This window comes from Salmo salar, chromosome ssa16, assembly GCF_905237065.1.
Source record: "Salmo salar chromosome ssa16, Ssal_v3.1, whole genome shotgun sequence".
Lineage (NCBI taxonomy): Eukaryota > Metazoa > Chordata > Actinopteri > Salmoniformes > Salmonidae > Salmo > Salmo salar.
The window spans coordinates 41,508,859-41,531,577 of NC_059457.1; the positions used below are offsets into that span (position 1 = coordinate 41,508,859).

Below are 22,719 nucleotides of genomic sequence, written 5' to 3' on the forward strand. Positions count from 1 at the left end.
TGTTGGTAAATGTTAATTACCGCAACTCCAGTGTTTTTACAGGTGTGCTTGAAATACCCGGATGTATTGCAATCTACTGAACAAGACTGGTTACTCGCATCAATGCCTCTGTCTCGTCATTTAACATTCAAACAGTGGCTCGTCAGGACCTCCACCAGCTAAAGCTAAGTAGTAACATTAATAACATGATGCCTTCTTATTGCAGTCGCTGTACTCATAATATACAGAACGAAAGCAGTATGGCGAGGATAGCTGTGCTGCAAGCCCAGCTTCAGACACAATCGTTAGGCAAGGGTAATTTAAGTGTAGGAAAGGATGAAACCGCGTCTGTGCCACCAGTAAGTACAGATAGTAACGTTCGTATAAATCCCCTCGCACAGTCCCCGCAGCCGGACAATTTTCTCATGGCTTCTGGAAGGAAATGCTGTAGGAATGCTCAACCGGTGTCGCTCATTCAGCCGACAGAAACTTTCAACCGGTTCTCCCCATTAAGCAGCGAGTCGGAGTCAGAGGCCGAGCCTTCTCTGGTCTCTACTCCTCCCGTTACGTGGTCTGAGACGCCGAAGCCTCCCACCATTAGCTCTGACAAATTGAAAACCCTAGACATTGGCGACTCCATTACCTGCAGTATTAGACTTAAAACAAATCATCCAGTGATAATACACTGTTTACCAGGGGACAGGGCTACCGACGTTAAGGACGTTGTCTCTGGCCCCCTCCCAGTTAGGGGGAGTGATGAGCTCTACAGCAGAGTCTCACAACTCAATCGCTGGTTAAAAACAGTTTTCTGCCCCTCCCAAAAGATAATTGGCCCTCTTTCTGGGACTCACCCACAAACAGGACCAAGCCTGGCCTGTTGAGGAGTGACGGACTCCATCCTAGCTGGAGGGGTGCTCTCATCTTATCTACGAACATAGACAAGGCTCTAACTCCTCTAGCTCCACAATGAGATAGGGTGCAGGCCAGGCAGCAGGCTGTTAGCCAGCCTGCCAGCTTAGTGGAGTCTGCCACTAGCACAGTCAGTGTAGTCAGCTCAGCTATCCCCATTGAGACCGTGTCTGTGCCTCAACCTAGTTTGGGCAAAACTATACATGGCGGTGTTAGCCTTAGCAATCTCACTGGAATAAAGACCTCCTCCATTCCTGGCATTATTGAAAGCGATTGTGACACCTCACATCTCAAAATAGGGCTACTTAATGTTAGATCCCTCACTTCCAGGGCAGTTATAGTCAATTAACTAGTCACTGATCATAATCTTGATGTGATTGGCCTGACTGAAACATGGCTTAAGCGGATTAATTTACTGTGTTAGATGAGGCCTCACCTCCTGGTTACACTAGAGACCATATCCCCTGCGCATCCTGCAAAGGCGGAGGTGTTGCTAACATTTACGATAGCATATTTCAATTTACAAAATAAAAAAACTACATTTTTGTCTTTTGAGCTTCTAGTCATGAAATCTATGCAGCCTACTCAATCACTTTTTATAGCTACTGTTTACAGGCCTCCTCGGCCATATACAGCGTTCCTCACTGAGTTCCCTGAATTCCTATCGGACCTTGTAGTCATGGCAGATAATATTCACATTTTTGGTGACTTTAATATTCACATGGAAAAGTTCACAGACCCACTCCAAAAGGCTTTCGGAGCCATCATCGACTCAGTGGGTTTTGTCCAGCATGTCTCTAGACCTACTCACTGCCACAGTCATACTCTGGACCTAGTTTTGTCCCGTGGAATAAATGTTGTGGATCTTAATGTTTTTCCTCATAATCCTGGACTATCGGACCACCATTTTATTACGTTTGCAATCACAACAAATAATCTCAGACCCTAACCAAGGATCATCAGAAGCCGTGCTATAAATTCTTGGACAATCCAAAGATTCCTAGATGCCCTTCCAGACTCCCTCCACCTACCCAAGGATGTCAGAGTACAAAAATCAGTTAACCACCTAACTGAGGAACTCAATTTAACCTTGCGCAATACCCTAGATGCAGTCGCAACCCTAAAAACAAAAACAATTTATCATAAGAAACTAGCTCCCTGGTATACAGAAAATACCCGAGCTCTGAAGCAAGCTTCCAGAAAATTGGAACAGAAATGGCGCTACACCAAACGGGAAGCATTCCGACTAGCTTGGAAAGACAGTACCGTGCATCGAAGAGCCCTCACTGCTGCTCGATCATCCTATTTTTCCAACTTAATTTAGGAAAATAAGAACAATCCAAAATGTCTTTTTGATACTGTCGCAAAGCTAACTAAAAAGCAGCATTCCCCAAGAGAGGATGGCTTTCACTTCAGCAGTAATAAATTCATGAACTTCTTTGAGGAAAAGATCATGATCAGTAGAAAGCAAATTACGGACTCCTCTTTAAATCTGAGTATTCCTACAAAGCTCAGTTGTCCTGAGTCTGCACAACTCTGCCAGGACCTAGGATCAAGGGAGACGCTCAAGTTTTTTTAGTACTATATCTCTTGACACATTGATGAAAATAATCATGGCCTCTAAACGTTCAAGCTGCATACTGGACCCTATTCCAACTAAACTACTGAAAGAGCTGCTTCCTGTGTTTGGCTATGTTGAACATAATAAACGGCTCTCTATCCACCGGATGTGTACCAAACTGACCAAAAGTGGCAGTAATAAAGCCTCTCTTGAAAAAGCCTAACCTTGACCCAGAAAATATAAAAAACTATCAGCCTATATCGAATCTCCCATTCCTCTCAAAAAAATTAAAAAGCTGTTGCGCAGCAACTCACTGCCTTCCTGAAGACAAACAATGTATACGAAACGCTTCAGTCTGGTTTTAGACCCCATCATAGAACTGAGACTGCACTTGTGAAGGTGGTAAATTACCTCTTAATGGCATCAGACCGAGGCTCTGCATCTGTCCTCATGCTCCTAGACCTTAGTGCTGCTTTTGATACCATCGATCACCACATTCTTTTGGAGAGATTGGAAAACCAAATTGGTCTACACGGATAAGTTCTGGCCTGGTTTAGATCTTATCTGTCGGAAAGATATCAACTGTACATTTTGGTGTTCCTCAAGGCTCTGTTTTAGGACCACTGTTTTCACTATATATTTTACCTCTTGGTGATGTCATTCGGAAACATAATGTTAACTTTCACTGCTATGCGGATGACACAGCTGTACATTTTGCTGAAACATGGTGAAGCCCCAAAATTACCCTCCCTGGAAGCCTGTGTTTCAGACATAAGGAAGTTGATGGTGGCAAATGTTATACTTTTAAACTCGGACAAAACAGAGATGCTAGTTCTAGGTCCCAAGAAACAAAGAGATATTCTGTTGAATCTGACAAATAATCTTGATGGTTGTACAGTCATCTCAAATAAAACTGAAGGACCTCGGCGTTACACTGGACCCTGATCTCTCTTTTGATGAACATATCAAGACTGTTTCAAGGACAGCTTTTTTCCATCTACGTAACATTGCAAAAATCAGAAACTTTTTGTCCAAAAATGATGCAGAAAGATTAATCCATGCTTTTGTCACTTCTAGGTTATACTACTGCAATGCTCTACTTTCCGGCTACCCGGATAAAGCACTAAATAAACTTCAGTTAGTGCTAAACATGGCTGCTAGAATCTTGACTAGAGCCCCAAAAATTGATCATATTACTCCAGTGCTAGCCTCTACACTGGCTTCCTGTTAAGGCAAGGGTTGATTTCAAGATTTTACTGCTAACCTACAAAGCATTACATGGGCTTGCTCCTACCTATCTTTCCAATTTGGTCCTGCCGTACATACCTACACGTACGCTATGGTCACAAGATGCAGGCCTCCTTACTGTCCCTAGAATTTGTAAGCAAACAGCTGGAGGCAGGGCTTTCTCCTATAGAGCTCCATTTTTATGGAATGGTCTGCCTATCCATGTGAGAGACGCAGACTCGGTCTCAACCTTTAAGTCTTTACTGAAGACATCTCTTCAGTAGGTCCTATGATTGAGTGTAGTCTGGCCCAGGAGTGTGAAGGTGAACGGAAAGGCACTGGAGCAACGAACCGCCCTTACTGTCTCTGCCTGGCCGGTTCCCCTCTCTCCACTGGGATTCTCTGCCTCTAACCCTATTACAGAGGCTGAGTCACTGGCTTACTGGTGCTCTTCCATGCCTTCCCTAGGAGGGGTGCGTCACTTGAGTGGGTTGCGTCACTGACGTGAGCTTCCTGCCCCCCCTTGGATTGTGCCGTGGGGGAGATCTTCGTGGGCTATACTCGGCCTTGTCTCAGGATGGTAAGTTGGTGGTTGAAGATATCCCTCTAATGGTGTGGGGGCTGTGCTTTGGCAAGTGGGTGGGGTTATATCCTGCCTGTTTGGCCCTGTCCGGTGCATCGTCGGACGGGGCCAGAGTGTCTCCCGACCCCTCCTCTCAGCCTCTAGTATTTATGCTGCAGTAGTTTGTGTCGGGGGGGCTAGGGTAAGTCTGTTATATCTGGAGTATTTCTCGTGTCTTATCCGGTGTCCTGTGTGAATTTAAGTATGCTCTCTCTAATTCTCTCTCTTTCTCTCTTTCTTACTTTCTCTCTCTTGGAGGACCTGAGCCCTAGGACCGTGCCTCAGGACTAACTGGGCTGATGACTCCTTGCTGTCCCCAGTCCACCTGGTCATGCTGCTGCTCCAGTTTCAACGGTTCTGCCTGCGGCTATGGAACCCTGTTCACCGGACGTGCTACCTGTCCCAGACCTGCTGTTTTCAACTCTAGAGACAGCAGGAGCGGTAGAGATACTCTGAATGATCGGCTATGAAAAGCCAACTGACATTTACTGAGGTGCTGACCTGTTGCACCCTCGACAACCACTGTGATTATTATTATTATTTGACCCTGCTGGTAATCTATGAAAATTTGAACATCCTGGCCATGTTCTGTTATAATCTCCACCTGGCACAGCCAGAAGAGGACTGGCCACCTCTCATAGCCTGCTTCCTCTCTAGGTTTCTTCCTAGGTTCTGGCCTTTCTAGGGAGTTTTTCCTAGCCACTGTGCTTCTACACCTGCATTGCTTGCTGTTTGGGGTTTTAGGCTGGGTTTCTGTTTGAGGTCGACCGATTAATCGGAATGGCCGATTTAATTAGGACCGATTTCAAGTTTTCATAACAATCGGTAATCGTCATTTTTGGACACTGATCATGGCCGATTACATTGCACTCCATGAGGAGACTGCATGGCAGGCTGACTACCTGTTATGCGAGTGCAGCAAGGAGCCAAGGTAAGGTGCTAGCTAGCATTAAACATATCTTATAAAAAAACAATCAATCTTAACATAATCACTAGTTAATTACACATGGTTGATGATATTACTAGTTTATCTTGCTTGTCCTGCGTTGCATATAATTGATGCGGTGCCTGTTAATTAATCATTGAATCACAGCCTACTTCGCCAATCGGGTGATTTAACAAGCGCATTTGCGAAAAAAGCACTGTCGTTGCACCAATGTGTACCTAAACATAAACATCAACGCCTTTCTTAAAATCAATACACAAGTATATATTTTTAAACCTGCATATTTAGTTAATACTGCCTGCTATCATGTTTTTTTTAACTAGGGAAATTGTGTCACTTCTCTTGCGTTCTGTGCAACAGAGTTAGGGTATATGCAGCAGTTTGGGCTGCCTTGCTCATTGCGAACTGTGTGAATACTATTTCTTCCTAACAAAGACAGCCAACTTCGCCAAACGGGGGATGATTTAACAAAAGCACATTTGCAAAAAAAGCACAATCGTTGCACAAATGTACCTAACCATAAATATCAATGCCTTTCTTAAAATCAATAAACAGAAGTATATATTTTTTAAACCTGCATATTTAGATAAAAGAAATTCATGTTAGCAGGCAATATTAAACTAGGGAAATTGTGTCACTTCTCTTGCGTTCATTGCACGCAGAGTCAGGGTATATGCAACAGTTTGGGCCGCCTGGCTCGTTGCGAACTAATTTGCCAGAATTTTACGTACTTATGACATAACATTGAAGGTTGTGCAATGTAACAGCAATATTTAGATTTAGGGTTGCCACCCTTTAGATAAAATACGGAATGGTTCCATATTTCACTGAAAGAATAAACGTTTTGTTTTCGAAATGATAGTTTCTGGATTTGACCATATTAATGACCTAAGGCTCGTATTTCTGTGTGTTATTATACACTGCTCAAAAAAATAAAGGGAACACAAACAACACATCCTAGATCTGAATGTGCTGACAACAAAATCACACAAATAATCAATGGAAATCCAATTTATCAACCCATGGAGGTCTGGATATGGAGTCACACTCAAAATTAAAGTGGAAAACCACACTACAGGCTGATCCAACTTTGATGTAAAGACCTTAAAACAAGTCAAAATGAGGGTCAGTAGTGTGTGTGGCCTCCACGTGCCTGTATGACCTCCCTACAACGCCTGGGCATGCTCCTGATGAGGTGGCGGATGGTCTCCTGAGGGATCTCCTCCCAGACCTGGACTAAAGCATCCGCCAACTCCTGGACAGTCTGTGGTGCAACGTGGCGTTGGTGGATGGAGCGAGACATGATGTCCCAGATGTGCTCAATTGGATTCAGTTCTGGGGAACGGGCGGGCCAGTCCATAGCATCAATGCCTTCCTCTTGCAGGAACTGCTGACACACTCCAGCCACATGAGGTCTAGCATTGTCTTGCATTAGGAGGAACCCAGGGCCAACCGCACCAGCATATGGTCTCACAAGGGGTCTGAGGATCTCATCTCGGTACCTAATGGCAGTCAGGCTACCTCTGGCGAGCACATGGAGGGCTGTGCGGCCCCCAAAGAAATGCCACCCCACACCATGACTGACCCACCGCCAAACCGGTCATGCTGGAGGATGTTGCAGGCAGCAGAACGTTCTCCACGGCGTCTCCAGACTCTGTCACGTCTGTCACGTGCTCAGTGTGAACCTGCTTTCATCTGTGAAGAGCACAGGGCGCCAGTGGCGAATTTGCCAATCTTGGTGTTCTCTAGCAAATGCCAAACGTCCTGCACGGTGTTGGGCTGTAAGCACAACCCCCACCTGTGGACGTCGGACCCTCATACCACCCTCGTGGAGTCTGTTTCTGACCGTTTGAGCAGACACATGCACATTTGTGGCCTGCTGGAGGTCATTTTGCAGGGCTCTGGCAGTGCTCCTCCTGCTCCTCCTTGCACAAAGGCGGAGGTAGCGGTCCTGCTGCTGGGTTGTTGCCCTCCTCCACATCCCCTGATGCACTGGCCTGTCTCCTGGTAGTGCCTCCATGCTCTGGACACTACGCTGACAGACACCGCAAACCTTCTTGCCACAGCTCGCATTGATGTGCCATCCTGGATGAGCTGCGCTACCTGAGCCACTTGTGTGGGTTGTAGACTCCGTCTCATGCTACCACTAGAGTGAAGGCACCGCCAGCATTCAAAAGTGACCTGGGAATACTGAAGACTCATGTTTAAAGGAACCACCAGCTTTCATATGTTCTCATGTTCTGAGCAAGGAACTTAAACGTTAGCTTTTTTACATGGCACATATTGCACTTTTACTTTCTTCTCCAACACTTTGTTTTTGCATTATTTAAACCAAATTGAATGTTTCATTATTTATTATCATTATTAGACTAAATTGATTTTATTGATGTATTATGTTAAGTTAAAATAAGTGTTCATTCAGTATTGTTGTAATTGTCATTATTACACATATATGTATATATATATATATATATATATATATATATATATATATATATATATATATATATATATATATAGGCCGATTTAATTGGTATCGGCTTTTTTGGGTCCTCCAATAATCGGTATCGGCGTTGAAAAGTCATAATCGGCCGACCTCTAGTTTCTGTACATCAGCTGATGTAAGAAGGGCTTTATAAAGGAATTTGATTTAATAAGGAAGTATGCAAAAGAGAGAGGCGTACTGTGCAAACAGACATGACATTTCATAATCCTAGTAGCTAGTAATACCGGATCAAATCACCACATTTGGTAGATGCATTCCAATTCCTATTTCTTACACATCTGCCTGATCTGACCTTGACATTCCACAGTTCCTGAAATAGTTCCACAAACAGGTGTAAGTAGCCAAGTGTGATCTCACTTCTGACACTAGTCTAATGAAATCAAATAAAATGTTATTCTTCACATGCTTCGTAAACAACAGGTGTAGACTAACAGTGAAATGCTTACTTACGGGTTACTTAAAGTATGTGGACACCTGCTTGTCAAACATCTCATTATAAAATCATGGGCATTAATATGGAGTTGGTCCCCCCCTTTACGGTGATAACAGCCTCCACTCTTCTTGGAAGGTTTTCCACTTGATGTTGGAACATTGCTGCGGGGACTTTCTTCCATTCAGCCACAAGAGCATTAGTGAGGTAGGGCACTGATGTTTGGCGATTAGGCCTGGCTGGCAGGTCCTGGATGTCAGGGAGCTCTGCCCCAGTGATGTCTGCGCCGTACGCACTACCCTCTGTAGCACCTTGCGGTCGGATGCCAAGCAGTTGCCATACTAAGCGGTGATGCAGCCAGTCAAGATGCTCCCAGTTATGCAGCTGTAGAACTTTGAGGATCTGAGGGCCCATGCCAAACCTTTTCAGCCTCCTGAGGGGGAAGCATTGTCGTCCTCTTCATGTGTGTGTGGACCATGATAGATCCTTAGTGATGTGGACACCAAGGAACTTAAAGCTCTTGACCCGCTCCACTACAGCCCTGTCAATGTGAATTGGAGCCTGCTCGGCCCTCCATTTCCTGTAGTCCACGATCAGCTCCTTTGTCTTGCTGATGTTGAGGGAGAGGTTGTTGTCCTGGCACCACACTGCCAGGTCTCTGACCTCCTTATGGGCTGTCTCATCGCCATCGGTGATCAGGCCTACCACAGTTGTGTCGTCAGCAAACGTAATGGTGTTGGAGTAGTGCGTGGCCACGCAGTCGTGGGTGAACAGGGAGTACAGGATGGGACTATGCACGCACACTTGTGGTGCCCCCATGTTGGTCAGCCTGGCGGATGTTTCGTTGCCTACCCTCACCACCTGGGTGCGGCCCGTCAGGATGTCCAGGTTCCAGTTGCAGAGGTAGGTGTTCAGTCCTAGGGTCCTTAGCTTAGTGATGAGCTTGGACTATGGTGTTGAACACTGAGATGTAGTCAATAAACAGCATTCTCACATAGGTGTTCCTCTTGTCCAGGTGACAGAGGTGCAATAGAGATTGACACAATCTGTGGCTCTGTTTGGGCAGTATGCCAATTGCAGTGGGTACATGGTGTCTGAAGATGATGGTATTGATGTGAGCCATGACCAGCCTTTCAAAGCATTTCATTGCTACAGATGTGAGTGCTACGGGGCGATAGTCATTTAGACAGGTTACCTTGGCGTTCTTGGACGCAGGAACTACGGACACAGGGACTGTAGGCATTACGGACTGGGTCAGGGAGAGGGCGGCAGGTAGTTTACTGGTTAAGATCATTGAGCTAGTAACTGAAAGGTTGCTGGTTTGAATCCCCGAGCTGACTAAGGGAAAAGTGCCCTTGAGCAAGGTACTTAACCCTAAGAGTGTCTGCTAAATGACTAAAATGTATAACGTCAGTGAAGACACTTGACAGCTGGTCAGGGAGTGCGGCTCGAACTCTACTACAGTCCTAACTCCCACACATACATTTCCACGTCCACAAAGTTTCTTGCATCAGGCAGGGCCATGACTAGACCAGTGAGAGGAACCAATTAAGTTCCTGCCGAGCAACAGAGATGTATTGGCTGTGTAGATGTGTAAGGAGTTGACCCCACCTAGTTGGAGGTTATACATATGTGCTTGTGTCATCATGCTTTGTCTTTACAGTGGGTGAATAAACTTAGTTATGACACACAAATCGAACTGCCTGTAGCAAGGATATGCATATTCTTGATACCATTTGAAACACTGAAGTTTGTAGAAATGTGAAATTAATGTAGGAGAATAACACATCACATCTGGTAAAAGTTGATACAAACAAAAGAAACTGCGTTTAATTTTTTTTCCCCATCTTTGAAATGCAAGAGAAAGGCCATACTTTCAGATAGGTGTAATTTAGATGGCAGCAGTGTGTGCACAAATTTTCAGACTGATCCAGTTAAGAATTACATCACTGCACAATATTTCGTATCAAGTTTGCCAGGAGTTTGCCCAAATGTGCCGAATTGGTATACATTTTCAAGTACATAACTATAGAGAACATACAAAAATGCTATGATAATAAAAAAAATGTAAGTTCACACACTCCCAGGAATGTCATACATGATGGATCATTAGCCTATAAAATAACTTTCACACATCTAGATGGCCAGGCAGGGAGCCAGAGACAGCAGTGGGGTCAAATTGTAGACCCCAGTTCCTACATTTGAACAAAAAAATATATTTTAATCAAACAAAACTATGCTTAATTTTATCTCTGGGACCCACAGGATGACAAATCAGAGCAAGATTACTGAATGTAAGAACATTATTTACCTTCAGAGGTGAATGTATCAAACCAGTTGCCGTGATAAAAGTTTTGTTGTTGTGCACTCTCCTCAAACAATAGCATGGTATTTCACTGCAGTTAGATTAACAAGAATTTAAGCTTTCTGCCCATAAGACATGTCTATGTCCCGGAAAGTTGGCTGTTGCATACAACGTCATTCTAGTGACATTAGCAACAACCGTCCTGGTTTAGGGACACCGATCCCGTAGAGGTTAAACAAAATTACACATTTGTTTTACTCTATTGCATTGTTTACAACAGCTTAATAAACAGTAGCCTACATTCTACAGTACATCACACAGATAACATAGATCAGACATTGTAGCGAACAGATACAGTATGTATGATATGTGATTTATAACACAGTTGAGTGAATGAGAGTTCCAACATGACGTACTGCAAAGTGAATGTAATGAGTTTGGTCACACAGATGACATTGATCAAACATGGTCTTTCCCAATTGAAGCACATACTTGCGTAGCAATCAGAGATATCATACTTACTGTATGTGATTGATAACACTGTCAATTGAGTGAAGAGCTCCAACACGACGTGGGGTTGGTCGGTTCTCATTTAGAAAACCCTGACATTGGGTGTTTTGATCTGAGAACTAGCCTGTGGGTTGAGTTTAGCAACACCACTGGAACTTTGTACATTGCTCAAAAGAATAATCCTTGTTTGAGTCATTCCATTAAAAATGTTCGACACAAGGCAAGGACAAGCATGCAGTTGGCACTCCCTCATGGGCCAACTTCCTTTAAGACTCCTTTACTAGGCATACATCTGATAGTCAGACACCGTTGTATTTAATCAAAACTGCTGTCCCGACATTTACAGAGCAAGACATTCTTCTCTTGGTTCAATGTACCGTACATTAGTTTTCATGTTTAACTGTATGAAGCAGAAAGACAACTGAATGCTGTTTTCCCTTACTCCTGAAAGTCCCGAATAACAGTTTTAATTGAATAATGCCATCCAAACAACAACAAAAAAACACACACACACACACACACACACAGCAAAAGCAGCAAGAAATAAAATTTAGGAATAGTTCCTCCTGATAAAATCAGCATTCAAAGAATTTATGATAAAAAAGCTTATCAATAATTAATGAAGAAAGCGTATGTTTAAAGAGCAGGTTTTTCCCTGATGAGTGCATTCATAAATACAGTTTGTGTGTGCTGTGTTGAGGCACCATCTCGCTGCTCTCTCCTTGTACACGGCTAGAAACACCGGGTACTCTTGCCTTTGCTCCGCCCCGCTGATGACAGACAACCGCTGGTCTTGGGACGTCGTGAAGACATTACTTATTTGGATGCTGCTCAAAGAAAACAAAAAGATGGAAACAACCATTTGTGTGGTAAGGATAGTCGAGGGCAATGGTATGTTCAGTGGATGTACTATGGATGTGTTTGGGACAAAATATTCCAGTGATTATCATCACTGAACAGGTCCCATTTGTCTGGATTTGACAGAGCTACCCTACTTCGCAATGGCCAGAAATCAGTGGTTCTTGGTGCTAGGCTAGCTGAGGTTAGAGACTTGTTTTCAGGGAGTATGCTATGAGCAGGCAGAGTGTAGTGTATTGTACAGTAGTGTGCAGGCAGAGTGTAGTGTATTGTATGGTAGTGTACATACCGCGACGTTCAGGGCTTGTTCCAGGTCCTCAATGATGTCCTGCTCGTCCTCCAGCCCCACAGACAGACGGATCAGCGTGTCACTGATCCCCAGGGCAGCCCTATCACTCTCTGGAACAGATGCATGGGTCATTATCGCCCTGAGAGGGAAAGAAAAGGGAAAATCGCTATATATGAAAAAATAATCAATTTCTATTGGCACTATGTTTAAACTGTTGGTTTCAAACACACACACACATATACATATATAAAATATTTCTTGCCCACTGCTGCCCCCTTGTGGCATTATTGTTCAAAAAGTGAGGCAATCAAAGTACTTTATATTTCGATATTACAGTACATTTTTTGGTTCAGCTGACACCATTTTGAATCTAAATATCATAGCAATATTACGATTGTTGATGATATGTAGGAATATTTACGGATGCTCTGCCAAACTTTCATAACCGCCAAGGCTCTCGGCAAGTGCGAACAACTGAAATAAAAAACAGCAAAAAAATGTTATTACTGTGTCCATCTGTGATTGAATTCACAACACATACTGTAGTAAAATACAATGATGCCTCATACTATAGAGCCGAACAGTTTCTTTTTACACTGTTCTTTCCAGCATAGTTCCAGCAACTACGGTGTATGCAGCGTAACCAGACCAGTCCAGTAGAGATCGCCTTCGCATTATATTGTGAATCAAACATGAGCGTTTCAATTCTGTAATCACCTTGAGGCTGCTGAGGAAGGTGGTGGCATTCTCCAGTTTTCCCTTTATGTAAAAAGTGATCATCCCTGGGCAGCCTGTGCACTGTCTCTTCATTAGCTCGTGCTGGGGGTGGGAGGGTAAGCCTACAGAGTGAAGGGGGAATAAGAGGAAAACCAGTCAGTCGACTGTTAAATCCCTTAACCACCGGGTGCGGTCGACTCAAGCGCAGAGAATAAGAGAGTAACTGGAGAGGCATGTGCTATGTGTTTAACTATATGTGCTTCTACTGGCCCAGGGAATTACCAAAGTGAATGCATTGTCCACATTTTTGTTACATCACCCATTTGCCCAGAAAGCATATTAAAGGAAAGGGGGATACCTAGTCAGTTGTACAACGGAATGCATTCAACTGAAATGTGTCTTCCACATTTAACCAAACTCCTCTGAATCAGTTAAAACATGCGTTTTATGCAATACACAGAAGTACTACAGTTTGACATCCACAGAGAACCCCCCCCACGTCACCTGGAAAGATGACTCTGTCCACCCTGGGGTCAGCCTCCAGGAACTTGGCCACCACCAGGGCATTCTTGAAGTGCTGCCTCATGCGCAGGTGCAGGGTCTTCAGGCCACGGTTACACAGGTAGCAGTCAAAGGGGGACGGTACGGCTCCCAGGGCTTGTCAGGGTACAGTAAGGAAGAACAATGCGTTACACAACACACCAATCAGCCCCTCAGACAAAGAATCAACCAGGGTAACACACAAAGCCTTCTGTATCAGTGGTTTATAATTGGTGGAAAGCCCTGGCATCACTAGCATGTGTGGGTATTTGATGGGCAAAAGTAAGTCACAAAAATGTAGCAACTGCTTCACAGTGAAGTTCAAGTGCCTCAATCATAGTAGGAAAAAAATGTGGCGGGTGTGTCAGCTTAGCATGCATAGCTTTTATCCAGTTGCCATTGATTCATCTCTCACCATTCTGTAGGAACTTCAGTCGGTCATACAGGTCCTCACTGTTCACAGACACCAGGCCCATTACAACATCACTGTGACCTGTCAATCAAATAAGAAAAAAAAATAAAACTCCCATGTAAACTGATTTTATTTGTGTGGAAATTCTCTTCGGTCAACATCAATGTACAGACAGAATGTACCTACCATTCATGTACTTAGTAGCTGAATACATGCAGATGTCTGCTCCGAGGTCCAAGGGGCGCTAAAGAGCAAGAGAAACACATTGGAGTATATTCTGGTTAATCAATGACACTATGAATTGATCTGTGAGGAGGAAATGACTGGATGTGTTAAACTCGAGAGCGTGAAATAAAGGAACACATCCATTTTAATTCAATTCACTAAGGTTTTCATTTCCAACGGTCCCTGGGCTGAACGTGGCAATGCAGAACCAACAATCTAGATACAAAACCAACAACGCATACAGGGCAGGATAGACTTGTTACATACCTGGAAGTAGGCTGACATAAAAGTGTTGTCCACAACCACCACGGTATCCTTGTTGTGTTGGTGGACCACAGCTGCACAGGCCTGGATATCCACCACCTTCATCATAGGGTTGGTGGGAGTCTCAATCCATACTAACTACATGAAGATAGAAAATAAAAGAGAATCCCTTCAGAATTCCATGAACAAATTAGTTTGAGTGGAAGGTAATACAGTATATATCAATCATATACAGTATCTAGCCTTGTAGCAGCAGGTGTCATTTGAGTTTCATAGTTTTGGCTCCTAATCAAAAACGTAAAAAAATCTAGGTATTAAACTATGGTCATGTATGGACAGGAGAGACAAGTCACAGCGAAGTTTCTCCTTGATGATGCCATGACTCATGGAAAAGCTCAGGGTGGAGCACTTAACATGAAGAACAAAAGCGAAACGGTAGTGCTGATGCTGGATGACACATCGATTCTCACACCAACAGCCTGGAAACCTGAAACCTGGGTTCTTTCAAACTTGAGATTTAGGTGAAAATAAATAAATGGAATAAGGTAACTAAGCAGACTTAGAATTCCACTTACCTTTGTGTTCGACTTAAGAGCGGCCTGGAGCAACTCGATTTTGGTAAAATCAGCAAAGGAGACATCCAAGCCAAATTCTGCAGCAATCTTCCGGAAGTAACGATTGGTGCCTGTAGAGAAAAAGGCAGCATGTATTACTGTTTCATGGTAATGGCTGTATGCATCAAACCATACTTACAAATCCAGTTGAAGTTGGAAGTTTACATACACCTTAGCCAAATATATTTAAACTCTGTTTTAAAACAATTCCTGACATTTAATCCTAGTAAAAAATCCCTGTCTTAGATCAGTTAGGATCACCACTTTATTTTAAGAATGTGAAATGTCAGAATAATATTAGCGAGAATGATTTATTTCAGCTATTATTTCTTTCATCACATTCCCAGTGGGTCAGAAGTTTACATACACTCAATCAGTATTTGGTAGCATTGCCTTTAAATTGTTTAACTTGGGTCAAACGTTTCAGGCAGCCTTCCACAAGCTTCCCACAATAAGTTGGGTGAATTTTGGCCCATTCCTCCTGACAGAGCTGGTGTAACTGAGTCAGGTTTGTAGGCCTCCTTGCTCACACACGCCTTTTCAGTTCTGCCCACAGATTTTCTATAGGATTGAGGTCTGGGCTTTGTGATGGCCACTCCAATACCTTGACTTTGTTGTCCTTAAGCCATTTTGCCACAACTTTGGAAGTATGCTTGGGGTCATTGTCCATTTGGAAGACCCATTTGCGACCAAGCTTTAACTTCCTGACTGATGTCTTGAGATGTTGCTTCAATATATCCACAGAATTGTCCTTTCCTCATGATGCCATCTATTTTTGTGAAGTGCACCAGTCTCTCCTGCAGCAAAGCACCCCCACAACATGATGCTGCCACCCCCGTGCTTCACGGTTGGGATGGTGTTCTTCGACTTGCAAGCCTCACCCTTTTTCCTCCAAACATAACAATGGTCATTATGGTCAAACATTTCTATTTTTGTTTCATCAGACCAGAGGACATTTCTCCAAAAAGTACAATCTTTGTCCCCATGTGCAGTTGCAAACCGTAGTCTGGCTTTTTTTAATGGCAGTTTTGGAGCAGTGGCTTCTTCCTTTCTGAGCGGCCTTTCAGGTTTTGTCGATATAGGACTCGTTTTACTGTGGATATAGATACTTTTGTACCTGTTTCCTCCAGTATTTTCACAAGGTTACTTACTGTTGTTCTGGGATTGATTTGCACTTTTCGCACCAAAGTACGTTCATCTCTAGGAGACAGAACATGTATCCTTCCTGAGCGGTATGACGGCTGTGTGGTCCCTGGTGTTTATACTTGCCTACTATTGTTTGTACAGATGAACGTGGTACCTTCAGGCATTTGGAAATTGCTCCCAAGGATGAACCAGACTTGTTGAGGTCTACAATTTTTTTTCTTTCTCTGAGGTCTTGGCTGATTTATTTTCATTTTCCCATGATGTCAAGCAACGAGGCACTGAGTTTGAAGGTAGGCCTTGAAATACATCCATATGTACACCTCCAATTGACTCAAATGATGTCAATTAGCCTATCAGAAGCTTCTAAAGCATGACATCATTTTCTGGAATTTTCCAAGCTGTTTAAAGGCACAGTCAACTTAGTGTATGTACATTTCTGACCCACTGGAATTGTGATACAGTGAATTATAAGTGAAATAATCTGTCTGTAAACAATTGTTGGAAAAATTACTTGTGTCATGCACAAAGTAGATGTCCTAACCGACTTGCCAAAACTATAGTTTGTTAACAAGAAATGTGTGGAGTGGTTGAAAAACAAGTTTTAATGACTCCAACCTAAATGTAAGTAAACTTCCGACTTCAACTGTATGTGTGTACTCTTTCACTGGCAACATTGTCTACCTTTTGGTAGTTCTCCAGAGAGTTTTACAGACACTGTGGGCCATGTCTTACCTCCATACACATCACTCATGCAGACAACGCCATCTCCAGCTTTAAGCATGTGAGTGATGGTCATAGTCGCAGCCAGCCCGGAAGCAAGAGCAAAACCTACAGAAAATTCAATTAAGAATACATTCTCGTCAAGTTGTAAACAGAGTCTAGTTAAATGTATAGCGATATTTTCTACCTGTAAGCTATAGGCCTACATTCTCTAACTTGTTATATTTTATTAGATACAAATTCATGGGGTAGTGGTGTCAGACATGAACACTTACAATACTTTGCTCCATCCAAAGCAGCAACAGCTTTTTCCAGACAGTTTCTTGTAGGGTTTCCACTCCGACTGTACTCAAAACCCTGATGAAGACACAACATTACACATTCAGAGAGCCCACATTTACCACATCTTTCATAAATAAACAGATGCTGATACTGCTGATCATCTGGCTATTAATTATTCCTTAAAATGTAATGCCAATCGCTAACACAAACACTTTCGGTATTCATCACAAAAAGGTAATTTCTCATCACTGTAAGACGTCGTGCAACCAACATTCTGACTCATGAATAAGTGCCAAATGAGCCAAGCTCGTTCTGGGCAGGGAAAGATGTTACAAAATACAGTAGTGTTACTACAGTATGTCATTAATATTTATTTAACCCTGAATAACCCTGAAAATTCGTTTAAACTGACCGGTTCAGTATACCGTCTAGACCAGTATGACACCCCATACTGAACGAACGCCTCTCGATATCAGACACCTTGGTTATTGCTGGCCTTGGCTACTGTTAAACTAGTCCTTTATAGGACGTGCGACGTGCGTTACTGCTAGACTTAAATTAGCTAGATACAGTACATAGGAAAAGCTCTTGCTCGATATACAATGATGATAGCTACTATCATTTCAGGTCATAATACACATTAAAAACATTTCAGATTAGTACCGCAGGTAGCTCCTACTACAGTTCCCCTACGGTCTTTACGTTAGCCTAATGGTATATATTAGATAACTTACAGCATGATCTCCAGGTCCATACTGCTTGAAGGTGGTGGACAGAGAAATAGGTGGTACCACCGCCATAGATTTCCATTGCTCCGGTTCCTGACCAACGTGGATCGCTTCTGTTGCGAAAGATTTGAACTGCACGCGGAACCCGGCAGGCAAGTCGTTCTGTTGGTGTTTTGAAGCCATGTTACAAATCAAGTCCGGTTCCCTGAGAGTAATTCACAGGATGTGTATGTTTCACCGTTGAATAATCTAAATAGAACTGAACTGTGAATAAGCGGCGACGTGTAATACCCATTTAATTTCTAGCCCAATCACCGCCTCTCTATAAGGAGAGGATACTACCGATTGGTGTTTCAAAAGGGGCGTCCCGTACCACGTCCCCCGTATTTGCACGTGGCTTATTTGATTTTGTTGCTGGCAGGAGTTTTTTAAAATTAATTTTTTATTTTTATTAACAAACATCAACAAACAAAAGAGGAATAGTCACATGCAAACAAGCATACAAACAAGCTATTTACATTGCCAGGAATCCTAAACAAACAAATCATATTCATTAATAATACAACAAGTTTTAATTGCCTTTTTGTTTTTCATTTTAGTTAAAGTGGTGCCATATTGTTTAAACTCATTTATAAAGTGAAAAAGTTAGGTTTTGAATTAGACCATTTGCATTTGTGAATATGAAATTTACCTAGTATTATTAGCAGTTGAATTAAATATACATCTGTATCTATGTCAGAATTTCTGAAATAAATCATTACATCAACACCATTAAATAGTACAACCAGTCCTATTTTTTTGTAACAAAATTCTGTATGTCAATCCAAAACATTCTACTATAAATACAGGCAAAAAACAAATGCAAAATGGTCTCCTTGTCCATTCCACAGAAATCACACTTATATTCAATATTCAGCTTGAATCTTTCCAAAACATGTTTCACAGGATAAATTCTATGTAACATTTTAAATGAAACTTCCTTTACTTTGTTACTGATACAATATTTGTCAGCAATTTTCCATGCTTTCCCCCATTGTATTTCACCATAGATATTTGACCAAAATAATCTTGCTGAGGGAATTGTAGTATCACAAACAATATTCCTAATCTGTTTATTACTACATTTATCTTTGATGTTAATATTGCCAATGAATATATTTTCATGTAAATCTATGTTACTTACATCAACCACAGAGGAATTTAAAAGAGATACAACCCCCCTTGGAATCGCATCAAAAACAATTGCATATTATTTTGGGGTTACTGGAATTTTTTACTTTTCAAGAAATTCCCCATATGAGAGTAGATATCCATCTTTATTCAGTAACTGACCAACCAAAATAATTTAATTTTCAAACCAGTTACGAAAAAAAGAGACTTATTTTTAAATCGTATATCTTTGTTGTTCCATAAAAAGTATCTGTGAGGGGAAAATTTTTTGTTTATACGCTAACATCCAAGCTAAAATTGCCTGCTTATGGAATTTGGCCAAATTTACTGGGATTTTATCAATATCAAAATTACATCGAAGCAAAAATTCTAAACCACCAACAGAGTCAAATAAATACATGGGGAAGACATTCCAAATACTGTTCTGGTTCTTAACATACTTCAGAATCAAATTTATTTTAAAAGTATTATTTAGAGTATTGAAATCTAAAACCTCAAGACCTCCTTGTTCTTGGGTATTAGTGAGAATGTCTTTTCGTAGATAGTGAGGCTTGTTCCTCCAAATAAAATTATAAAGAATCTTATCTAAGTCCTTTACAATTTTAGGGGGTAAATCAAGTGATAACGAGACAAACCGATCTGGATAACCCTTCAGCTTTGGATAATAAAACCTGACCGTATAACGAAATATCTCTCATCAACCAGAGGTTCAGTTTCTTCTTTGTTTTCTCAATAATGGGGTTCAAGTTCAATTCACTCCTTTGTTTTTTCATCCTTGCATATAACAATTCCAAGATAAGTAACCTTATGTTTAATTGGGATACATTTACATTTTAGTCATTTAGCAGACGCTCTTATCCAGAGCGACTTACAGGATACCATATACTTCCTGTAAAACACAATCCTTGAGTGGAAATAAGACTGACTTATTGATATTAATTTTCAAACCCGAAACGAAGGAAAAGTCTTCAATACAGGAAACTGCTTTAGAAACCCCATTCCTGTCTCTTAAAAATATGGTGGTATCATCAGCCAGTTGACATAGTTTAGATTCCTTGCCAAGTGCTGAAACACCTTGAAAATTACCTTTCTTGATATGAAGAGCCATAATTTGAGTAACCAATAAATATAAAAATGGACTAATTGGGCAGCCCTGCCGAATGCCACGGCCAATATCAAATCTTTGGGATGTCCCGTGAGCTAATTTTACAGAGCTAGTACAACCACTATATAAAGTTTGGACTGCTTTAAAAAAATAAATAAATCACCAAACCCCAAAAAACGTATTGCTTTGAACATAAACTCATGTTCTACAGTGTCAAAAGCATTATAAAAATCTCAAACATAAGAAAACTATCATCAAGGATGAGGTCATTATAGTCAATCATATCTAAGATCAACCTGATGTTATTACTAATGTGTCGACCATGCATGAAACCAGATTGTTCTTCATCAATTATATGATGCAAGCCTTGTTTCAAACTCTTAGCAAATAATTTCCCATCATTATTCAACAGGCTAATGGGTCTCCAGTTGTCTATATAAAAGAGTATCCTTATTTGGTTTGGGAATCAAAGTAATTACACCTTGCTTTAAGGAAGCTGGTAACTCCCCTTTTTCTATTGATTCTTGAAACATAGCAAGAATGAAAGGAATCAATTTATCATTGAATGCTTTATAAAACTCGCTTATTAAACCATCATTTCCAGGGGACCTATTGTCCTTAAGGCTTTTAATACAGTCTTATCTCAATTTCAGATAACTCATCATCACACAAATCATGATCTATCTTCTTAGCAATGTTTGCTACATTGTCTAAGAAAAGATCCATATTGGAAGCTGGCTGGGCTGATGTATACAGATTCAGATAAAACTGGGCAACATGCTGAGAATTCTTTTAGATTTTCATTGGGAGTATTATTAATAATTAATTTACATATGGAAGTCTTTTCGCCTGCCTTTTTTTCTAAATTAAAGAAATATTTTGTATTTTTCTCTCCCTCTTCCATTCATTTTCGTCTTGATCTTAAAAACGCTCCCCAGGCCTTTTCCTTGTAGATACAGTCTTACTGCATTTGCAATGATGATAGCTCCAGTAATTCCTGATTAGTTAGTTCAGATTTTTTTGTATAATCCATTATTCCCTTTATGATGTCATATTCTTTCTCTCTCTTGGCACGAGCAATTTCTTTCCCCATTGAAATAGCCAAAAGCCTTATATCAAATTTCATTAGCTCCCAGTAACTTCCAAACGTATTCATAACACAGGCACAATTCCAGTATTTATCAATAATTCCTGCTACTTCCTTCTTAAATACTTCATTCTCTAGTAAAGTCTTGTTCATTTTCCAGTAACCTTTAACTTTTTTTGTTGACAAACCATGCATATTTATCTTTATTGAGAACCCTTTGTGGTCTGTTAATATCGATGGTTCAATCGAGACTGTATCAACCTTGTCAGCCATATCTTCAGATATCAGCCAGAAATCAATATGGGATTGTATTGATAAATCTTTGGTACTCCATGTGAATATAATCCTATCTGGGTTCTTATGTTTCCAAATATCTAGAACACCTAACCTTAGACATATATTCCTTATCTCACAAACAGAATTGCTATCCTTAGGAGGCCATCTATCTAGATTATCATGTAATACTACATTAAAATCTCCACCCCATATTACTTTGGCCAATGGAAATTTAGACATAATTTTACTTATTTTCCTCTCAATATCTCTAAATAAAATACAGTTACTTGACTTGTTATTGAAACCATAATTATTTACAACAATTAATTGAACGTGGTTGACATCTACCAATAGTATAATCCATCTCCCTGTATTATCTGCTTCATGACTCAATATATGACCCTTAAAGTTCCCTTTTAAAATAGCAACACCTGCTGACCGATTAGTACCAAATGAAAACCAAATATCATTCCCCCATTGACACTTCCAAAACGCAGTATCTGTGGAACAGGCATGAGTTTCTTGAATGAAATAAAAGTCGGCACTCTTACCCTTACAATACAAAAATAAAGATTTCCTTTTCAAAATATTACTGATTCCCCTGGCATTAATAGAAAAAACTGAAATGGACATTTACTATCACAGTAACTATATGAAGAATATTAAACTTGTATACGTTCACATGAATCAGGTTCTCAAAAAAGAAAAGTTCTTACCAGTTGCAAATAAAAACAGCCCTTTGCACCACTCAAGTGGTTGACCTAAATTATATTTATATATATTTTTATACAATTGCAAATTACATTGCACCATAGATTGATAAAAACGAATAGCCATCAAGCTAACAGTAAGAATTCAGTAAGAATTTCCCTGCCATAGAAAAAAGTTTGGCTCACACATACAATGCTCATTCCTCAAGAAATATAAAGTTTTATCAGATGCAAATAAAACTCAGTCCTGCACAACTCACTTGATAAGTCCAGCAGTCAACAAGCTAGGCGTCAGCGTGAATTTCCCTTCCATTAACAAAAGCCTTAGCTCTCGCAAAGTATGCACTTTTCCCTTCCTTCCTTGCTCTCTCAATCATCGGCCACAGACGATTCCGAGCTTCTTTGTCAAATGCTTTCAGATCCTCCTTGAACCTCAGGTTTATTCTTTAAATAGTCATTTTTCTCTGCACTTTTCCACGTCATATCCCTCGCTGTCCTGGAAATGAATCTCATGATCACTGGTCGTGGAGGCTGGTTGTTTTCCACATCTCTCAGCCTACCCAGGAGGTGCACTACATCCA

At 41.3% G+C, this 22,719-nt stretch overlaps 1 protein-coding gene across 2 annotated transcripts; it reads right to left on the reverse strand.

The window, feature by feature from the left end:
- Positions 1 to 9,978: 9,978 nt before the first annotated feature.
- LOC106573862 (cystathionine gamma-lyase) lies at positions 9,979 to 22,683 on the reverse strand. Of its 2 annotated transcripts, XM_014149274.2 has the most exons (13): positions 22,399 to 22,683; positions 17,797 to 17,952; positions 17,056 to 17,137; positions 16,793 to 16,888; positions 14,876 to 14,985; positions 14,304 to 14,438; positions 13,998 to 14,055; positions 13,815 to 13,892; positions 13,364 to 13,516; positions 12,860 to 12,981; positions 12,564 to 12,616; positions 12,143 to 12,281; positions 9,979 to 11,822 (listed from the first exon to the last, which is right to left on the reverse strand). In XM_014149274.2, exons 2-13 carry the CDS (start codon positions 17,860 to 17,862, stop codon positions 11,808 to 11,810), a joined length of 1,107 nt encoding a protein of 368 aa, XP_014004749.1. In that variant the 5' UTR covers positions 17,863 to 17,952; positions 22,399 to 22,683; the 3' UTR covers positions 9,979 to 11,807. The 2 variants fall into 2 exon arrangements, with proteins under 2 accessions (XP_014004749.1, XP_014004748.1); XM_014149273.2 differs by lacking the exon at positions 22,399 to 22,683 and having other exon boundaries at positions 17,797 to 18,101.
- Positions 22,684 to 22,719: the final 36 nt, after the last annotated feature.